This window comes from Pteropus alecto, unplaced genomic scaffold, assembly GCF_000325575.1.
Source record: "Pteropus alecto unplaced genomic scaffold, ASM32557v1 scaffold190, whole genome shotgun sequence".
Lineage (NCBI taxonomy): Eukaryota > Metazoa > Chordata > Mammalia > Chiroptera > Pteropodidae > Pteropus > Pteropus alecto.
This window is the reverse complement of record NW_006430462.1, coordinates 5,591,274-5,600,579: the sequence shown is the minus strand read 5'-3', so window position 1 is coordinate 5,600,579 and position 9,306 is coordinate 5,591,274. Positions and strand designations below refer to the sequence as shown.

General features: G+C 43.4%; 1 gene segment (V, D, J or C); it reads right to left on the bottom strand.

Moving 5' to 3' along the window:
• Positions 1–496: 496 nt before the first annotated feature.
• LOC102885048 lies at positions 497–1,128 on the bottom strand. The segment is given in 2 exon segments: positions 497–930; positions 1,052–1,128. Coding segments are annotated over 2 exon segments (483 nt in total).
• Between the last annotated feature and the right edge of the window lie 8,178 nt (positions 1,129–9,306).

The window sequence follows — 9,306 nt, the reverse complement described above, 5'->3', positions numbered from 1 at the left end:
TGTGAAGCTGTTTTGTCTAACAGAGGGAACGCAGAAGCACGGAGAGATAGATAGCACATCTAGCCTTCCCTCAAGATGAATGACATAAACAGGACTCAAAGCCATAGCCTTCCTAATAACTAAAAGCATGTTCTTTTTAACCTATAGTTCTGAAACCAGGGTAATTTTGCACCACCCTCCACCCCAAGGACAGATTGAGAAATGTTTGGAGGTTTTTTTTGTGTGTGTCATGACTTAGAGAGTAGGGTGCTACTGACATCTAATGTGTGGAACTCAAAAAATGTTCTGATCTCCCACATGCACAGAACAGCCCCCTTCACAAGGAATGACCACGCCCCCATTGTCAGTAGTGCTGAGGCTCAGAAACCCTGTTCTGCACTAAATCACCTCCACGAAGCAATTGCAAAGGGAATGAGCAATCATCCATCAAGACGTGGGGATCAGGGGGAATTCATATTTTGGAAAGAAAATAGAGGAACTCAAGATGATTCTAACATTAGCACTCAAGCAGAAGACAGGAAAGAGCACCCTCCTTGGTGGGGATGGGTGAGGGAAGACCCAGAACAGGGACACTCTGCAGAGTTTTGGTCTCACTTCCCCAGGGGCCTGAAGTACTGTGCTTATTACTGTTGCTGTCATAAGACTGACAGTAGTAGTCCGCCTCGTCTTCAGGCTGCAGCCCAGAGATGGTCAGGTAGGCGCTGTTGGAGGAGCTGTCAATGGAGCCAGAGAACCGGTCCGGAACCCCAGAGGGCCTTTCGTTGTCCTTATAGATCACGGTGTTGGGGGCACTGCCCGGGCGCTGCTGGTACCAGTGCACATAGTAGCCACCAATGCTGCCACTGCTCCGGGTGCAGGAGATGATGGCCTTCTGCCCCGGAGACCCCGACATGGAGTGGGGCTGAGTCAGCACAAACTCGGCCCAAGACCCTACAAGGAGGAAGCAACACAGAGATCAGTGAGGACAGTACGGACTCAGTTCCCAAGGAGGGTGAAGAGGTCATCATCCCAGGTGACAAACAGGTGCCCTCCTAGATTGTCTTGCATGTACCTCCTGCACAGTGAGCAAGGAAGGTGAGGAGGAGAGGAGCCCAGGCCATGGTAGAGATGCCCCAGTCTCTGCTTCCTGAGCCACACAACCAGGTCTGAGCCCACAGATCCTCCTTGTATGTCCCTTTGATCCTGAGAGTGGGAGGTCTCCATGCAAATCTTCCCCTTTCTGGAGGTTGTACAAGCCCCTCCTACAATCTTAACCTTGCTGCCACCTGAGAAAAAGGGAAACTGTAGGAGGAAAGACATTATTTACTCCTGTCAGTGCACAGGAACACCTGTGAGAGGATGGGGAAAACAGCTGAGAAACTGGGGAGTGTCACACAGGTGCTTAGGCCACAGCGTCCCCTGATGGATGCAGGACACATGTCAAACGGGCAGGTGCTCATGCTCAGGACTCCGGCGCTCCCCAATCTGCACCCCTCACAGTTCCAGCCACGAGTTCAGGGGTTTTCCACACAACATTCTATGATCACACTACATTTAAACCTTTATATCTCTCTAGATGGACCAAGGGTCACAACTCTGCTCCAGATATTTAGAGTCACTTCGTGTCACTGGAGGTGAGGAATATCACAGAGAAGAGGCTCTGTTTGAAAAGAAATAGAGGCAAGGGCTCTGTCTTCAATGAGAGGGACCGCATGGGGTGAGTTTCTGATCCAGTCACCGATAGGAAGCCCAGCTGTTAGAACCAGATTTTATCATCAGAAAACACCGAGAGAGCAGAAAGACCCTAGGGAGTCAGGCTGGGGAGGGGCCAGATGTGAATCGGGAGTCAATTCAATCATAGCCATAATGAATAAGCACCATGAAGGTTTAAAGTAAGATATTAGAGTGGACAGTCAACAGGACCAGATGAATTTGAAAGAGGTTTAGAAAGAGAAGCCACATGGTTCGTGATCAATTGGATGTCTGGGTAGGTTAGAAAGAAGAGTCCACATAAATTTGAGGGTTTTATTTTATGAACCAGTTGGGTATTATTATTTTTATTTTTACATTGAATAGTTTAAGCCCAGTTTGTGCCTCTTTATTAAAGCAGTTATATTATTAGAGTTAGTGATTCTAAAGTAGGATGAGTTTAAATAGTATTTGGAGATTCTATGACCTATGAAAATATCTGTGATTTCTATTGGCGTCACAGTCACAGCCTATTTTATAATGGGTTATTTGTGGTGTTGAACACAATGTCATGTTCAAGTAACTCTCATTTTACTAAATAAAAGAGTACTGGTGCTGGTGATTCAAATATACCAAAGAGACACTGTAAAGTGCTTCCTTTAAGTGAAAAGGTAGGCACGTATAGGAAAAAACATAGTATATAGAGGTTTCAGTATTATCCATAGTTATAGGCATCCACTGGGGGTCTTAGAACATATTCTTCGTGGATAAGGAGGGATTGCTGTATTTAGTTGTTGTTGTTGTTGAATTGTAGGAATTCCTTATATATTCTACATATTAACCTCTTATCAGATATATAATTTGCAAATACTTTCTTCATTCTGTAGGTCGTTTTTTCACTGTATTGATTTTGTCCTTTGATGGACAGAAGTTTTTAAGCTTGATGTAGTCCTATTTGTCTATTTTTTATTTTGTTGTTCATGCTATAGGTGTCATATCCAAGAAATCATTGGCCAGTATGATGTCATGAAGATTTTCCTGTAGAATTTTTACAGTTTAAGGTCTTATTATCAGGTCTTTAATGCATTTGGGGTTGATTTTTATATGGTGTAAGAGTCCAGCTTCATTCTTTTGCATGGGGGTATCAAATTTTCCCAACAGCATTTGTTAAAGAAACTGTTCTTTCCCCCATTGAATGGTCTTGGCATGTTTATTGAAGATCATTTGACCACACATGTGAGAGTCTGTTCTATTATATTTGTCTATATGTCTGTCTTTATGCTAGTATCACACTGTTTTGATTACTGAAGCTTTGGAATATGTTTGAAATCAGGAATTATGACACTTCCAACTTTTTCTTTTTTTGTTCCTTCAATATTGTTTTTGCTCTTCAGGGTGCCTTGTGATTCCATATGAATAATGGGTGTTTCTGGAAAAAATACTAGTGGAATTTTTATAAAGATTGCATTAAATCTGTAGATTGCTTTGGGTAGTATTGACATCTGAACAATATTAAGTCTTTGAATCCATAAACACAAGATAGTTTTCCATTTACTTATATCTTCTTTAATTTATTTCAGCAATATTTTGTAATTTTCACTGTATAAGTTTTTAACTTCTTTGGTTGTTTATTCCTAAGTATTTTATTCTTTTTGATACTATGGTAAATGGAATTGTTTTTTTAATTTCCTTTTCAGATTGTTCATTGTTAGTGTCTAGAAACCCAGCTGAAGAGTGACATAAGGAAGATGACAGAGTAGATCTCCCACTCATATAAGCAACAATTATTTGGCAGCTATCCACAGACAAAAGTGCCTTTGTGGGAGCTTTGGAATCCAAGGAGGAGACTGGGAAACCCCAGTAGATCCTAAGACCAAGGAGTGTCATTTTGAATTGGAAGGCTCATGGCCAAGTGGCAGACCCACTGACCATAGTCTCAGCTACAGACTCAGAAATAACCAGGCTTTCTGTGAAATTGGCTATAGCCCAATTCAACCTTGGTCCTGTCACAGCACCATTCAACAAAGGACCAAGAGGAGTCATGCCCACCTTGCCCCAGGTAACAGGTTTGCTGACTTCAGCCCTGGCTGTGGACCCTGAGGTGGCCCATGACTCAGCTCCAGCCCCTCTTAGCTGCCAGTCCTGCCTTCCCAGGATCCAGGCAGGACACATGCCTTCCATACCCCAAGGCAAGCCCTCTGGCCTTGTTCAATTGCATCCTGAAACACTCCTGTAAATCAGCTCCTGTCTCTCTCAGCTCTGGTTGGGGAATATTATCTACCCAGGGAACTCGAAGACACATCTGTCCATACTCCCGGAAGAAAACCTACCAACCTCACTCCAACTTCAGATCTTGAAACAGCCCTATAACCTGCCTCCAAACCCTCTCAATTGCAGTCCAAGAGTGATCCTGTGCACCCAGAGACCCAGAGGGAGACACACACAAATGTGCCTCCAGAGGCAGGCCCACCAACATTGCTCTGACTGTGGATCTTGAAACAGCCCTGTTATAGGACCCAGCTGTAGTCCAGGAGAAATTTTCCCACCCAAGAACTTGGTTAGAAGCACAGCCATCTATACCCCAAGAGGCAGGCTTACAGAACAGCAGTCCCAGTCATAGACCATGCATGAAGCAGCCCTGCGGCTAGGTTTCAGGCCCTCTCAGCCGCCATTCAGAGTCAATCTTGCCTTCCCAAGGACCTCCTCAGTGACCTGCCCAGAGCCTTCCAAAAACCCAGAGGCTCCAGATCTATTTGCAGATCTTATAACAGGCCCTCTAACTCTAGACCCTGAAGTGGAAATTTACCCCAGCAACAGCCCTGCTGACCAAAGTCTTAGAGGCAGTCCCATACACAGAGGGAACAGACAAAACCCACAATGGCCCAAGCCCCTGCTAACAGGCCCACAAACTACAGACATCATTGTGGACCCAGTAACAGCCACATGGCCCACCCAACCCCACTCAACTGTGATCCCAGAGAAAATGTCGTCAGCCCATTGAACTGACAGATGAAGGTCTCTAAGTACTGGGACAAGTCTGTAAAGACTGGAAGAGGAATTTATTCCTTCAAGAGCTCAGATGTGAATGCAAGGCTACATGAAAAATCGGGCAAACATGACATCATTAACAGATCTACAAATTGCCTAACAAAGAATTTTGGTGGTGTCATGTTTGCCTGATTTTTTGTGATCCATGTAGCCTGTATTGGTGTCTGTGCATTGGAAAGAGCAGATACATCCTCCAGTCTTTACAAACTTGTGTTGTCAGGTAAACACCTTTCCCTGCCAGGTCCTTAAACTGATATAACCGCCTCCATGACTGCAGTCAAGCAAGGCTGAAGCCCAGACTCATTGATGTTGCTGAGTCCACATTTGAGGCCATGATTGGCAGGCTTGTCACCAAAGGTGCAGTCAGGTGTGCCTTATGCTAGGTCCCTGAGCGCACTCCTATCAGGTTGGTGGGCTTGTCCCTGGTTGAGCACGACTACCTCTGGACCACAGTGAGCAGGACTAGAGCCGGGTCATGAGACTGCTTCAGGGACCACGTTTGGGTCCAAGGTTGGTGGCCTGTTACTGGGGGTGTCTAAGGGTGTGGCTTCTGCCAGTTCTCTTGGGTGGGTCCCTGGGTAGATAAAACTGCCTCAAACTACATTAGAGCAGGGCTGACCAAGGTCCTGGAACTGCCTCAAGGACAGCAGTCAGGTCCAAGCTCGGTGGGCTTGTTACCAGGGGCACCTACAGGTAGGACTCTTCTCAGATCCTTCGATGGAAGGGGCCAGTGGCAAGACTGAAATGGAGCTGAGTCCACAAGACAATGGGGCTGCTTCTGGCCTTCAGCTGGGACCACAGTTAGCAGGCCTAACACTGGTGCGTGGGCCTGCCATCTCGAAATGGCCTTCCTTGGTCTTAGGCTCTTCCAGGGTTTTGCAGCCTTTTACCTGAATTCCAAAGCTCCCACAAAGGCACTTTGGTCTGTAGATGGCTGCCAAATATTTGTTTCTTTGGAGCAACATGGGATGGAGACCTCCTATTTCGCCATCTTGCTAATGTTACTCTCCTTTTTTTCAAAATTTAGAATAAAAAATTCTGGGGAGCTGAGATAACGTCCACCAAGAAAATTTGAAGTACCTACTATACCTCTTTAAAAGTCCATACACAATTTTTTAAAAAAAGAGAGAGAAAGAAAACAAGTGAAACTACACAAAACCTATACTCCTGTTAAAACAATAAGAACATGTCCAAACTTCAAATTACATGTAAGTGAAGCATACACACACACACACACACACACACACACACTACCAAATGCCAGCAGGCTTTCTCTTGTGTTTCCATCATCGGCCATGGTCTAAGCAGAAAGTAAAGTCGGTAAATCTCTGTGGAGGAAAGAAGAGGAAAACAAGTAATGAGTTGGTCTAATATTAATCTAAAACCACTGCTAAAATAGAAAATGCCTGAAGCATGAAGATACAGAAAAAGAATGCAGGGAAGCCAGAGCCCTCACTATAATAAAGGAACGTTGGAGTCAAGAACTTGTAGGAAAGGTGATGCCTTAGGGGAAAAGGTAATTAAAAGGAAGTCTGGAGAGCTCTGTGGGAACCATCTTGTGAAGGGAAAAACAAGCAAAGGGGAGAAATTTAGAGTTCTGCCCAGCACAAGAAAATTAAAAAGACTAGAAACAACCCATGTTCCCATCACAATAACAGTAACAGGTTATATGGTAGAGGGTAGAAAAGCAGTAGATCTAATTGGCACATCACAATTCTTTATAAATGACAGAATAGGAAAACCACTTATTAACTTATGCAATAAAAATGGATAGTGGCAAATATGTGTAAATATTGAAAAATGAAAAAAATCTAAGAGATAACCTCTATTTTTAAAGCTAGATGAAATGTATACGTTTCTTGGAAATGCAAAATTGCTCCTATTAAAAATAAAACATTTAAACGTTTAATTTCCTTAGAAAAAAATAGAGAATGTTATCATGAAACTACTCCACAGAAAGGTATAAGGCCCAGGTGGTTTAATAGGAAACTTCTAACAAGTCTTCAAAGATCAGATGATTCCAATTTGCTTGCTTCATAACTTTTTCCAAAACATTGAAAAAGAGAGAAAATTTTCTAGTTCTCATAGAAAGCAGGTATAACACTATTACTTAAGAAATACAAAAGTGGAAATTTTCAAACCAATATTATTAAATATTGATATACAATTTCTAAATTAAAAATTAAACAAAACCCGATACCAAAATAGTAATTGATACACCATTACCAATTGGTATGTATTTTAGAAATGCAAGTTTAGGTCAATATTAAGAAATCTTTTAATATAAAACACCATATTAACAGATCGAAAGATAAAATCATATCTAAACAGATTTGGAAAGAGTCATTCATTAAATTTAACAACTATTCCTAATAAAAACCAGTTAAGAAAATATAAACAGACAGATCCATTTATAATATGGTAATAAGCACTCTCCCACACACATATATAATTTAGTCCTATAACCGGCATCTCACTTAATGGTAGGTTGGGGGAGCATTTCCATGAAGATCAGGAAAAGGGAAAGTTCTCTATTGCCTCCATTATTGTTCGATATTGTTATGTAACTATTAGACAATGCAACTAATCAAAAGTAATCAATGGTCAGGTCTAAGCCTTGATAAGACCACACAAATACACACTGATAAAGACTCAAATGCTTTAGATCTTCAGGTGCTGATGACAGAAGTGACAGCAGAAATATCCCCAGTGAGCTAGTGTTGGTCACAAGTTGTGATGAGGAGCAAATGGCTGGGCAGAGAGCAGAGTATAAAGTCTGAGGCTATTATTTTGAGTCTGCAATAATAATTGGTCTCCCCCTCAGGCCACAGTTCCAGGAACAACAATCATCACATTTATAATGCTTCAGGGTGAGAGCTCCTGGTACAACACTGCATCAAATTTACCCACATTTCTAAGGCTTTCATTGTAGAAAGTGGTGACCTTCTAACCAAGTGACCAATACAGTGAGACAGAGGGTTGTGTGTCTCGTATCACAGCATACCTGCTCCTTGGGGACCAGAGGAGAAAAGAAGTCCTTCGTGCCCCCAACCCCTGAGCCCTTTTGCCCAAACCACTGGCAAATGCCTCATTTATGCAGGACAAGGGGGAAAAAAGCTCTAGGGCATGTTGGAGATGCCTTAGGGCTCTGTCTCCAGAATCTCCCCTGTGGGGAATATGCCCACAAGCTGTGTCATATCCTCTAGCCAGACTCTACCAGGAGCTGATTTACTCTATCCACATACATTCTGAGTCTTCTCTCTCTCTCTGTCTCTCAACCCTTCCTGGGCCAGATATGGGCAAAGACTCTGTAGTAGAAATAGAGATGACCTAAATCTGAAGCAATAAGAGAGCCAGATCCAGGAGCTCATGGGGTGGTGGGGGGAGGGTATCAAAGGTAGAGGAAAGTCACACGTCAGTGAGGATACAGTTTGCCCAGATTCCCTAGAGGCAACTGAGGGGTTTACCAGCTGTCTGGAGCAAGCCAGCACCCTTGGAACACCACACAGTGCCACAGTGCCCCTGCTGGCCATAGGACTCACATCCTCCAGTCACTGTTATAACACTAAGCACACGGGCAGTGTCCTTTTTGTACTGTAATTTTTCCTGGCGTCACAGCCCAAGACAACAAAGTGAGAAGGGGCCTCAGTAGGTCCACCATTGGAACAGTGATGCTCTCACACCTAGACTTTTATCTCAATGTAAAACTATCCTTTTTTTTTCAAAATGTCAGTATCTGTCAACAGTACCCTGCAGTTCCAACTTTGCCTCTGTTTCTGGACATTACACATGCTATGTGAAAAGACAGTCAAAGAGTGCAATGAGAACACGTATATGGAGAAATTGCCCTGTGTGCATGTTGAGGGACAGAGGGAAGTTGAGCCAAAGAAGCCTCGAACATTTCGATGTACATGTTTGGATCTGTAGGGTGAGTCAGGTGATCTCCCTGGCAGGAAGGAAGGGCGAGCCCTGGAGTTGGAGGTCAGGACAGGTGCCATGGCCAAAGAAAAAAGAGTGGAGGCTTGTTGCTGGTGACCCTGGTGATCAACCACTCAAAGCGGAAGAGGCGGACCCTCTGAGCATGTGAATCCAGCACCTCCAATTAGAATAAAAAAGAAAAATCTGGAAAAATATATATTCCCTTAGTTAAACCTTATATGTCTTTTTACCATTTTTAATGCATATGAATATACATATCTTTAAATTGCCACAAATATATTCACAATGATGTTACCTACATATATTTGCCGATTGTGTAGATCCAATCATTTTTAACTCATATTATTTTTAAGGGATAGTTTAATATTCCTGAATAGTATACATTATTGTCATTTAGAACCCAGCTCTTGTCCTTTCCCAGGCAGTGAAAGGGTGCTCTGTGATGTCCCCACATGCTGGGTGAGGCCAGGGTAGCTCAGGGTTTGTGCCTCACTCTCCACTGGGCTGGAGCACTGTGTGAGCATTGAGGCTGCTGTCTCACGCTGAGCAGTAATACTCAGCCTCATTCTGAGGCTGGAGCCCAGAGATGCTCAAGGAGGCCACGCTGCCTGACCTGAAGCCAGAGATTCAGTCTGAGATCCATAGCATATC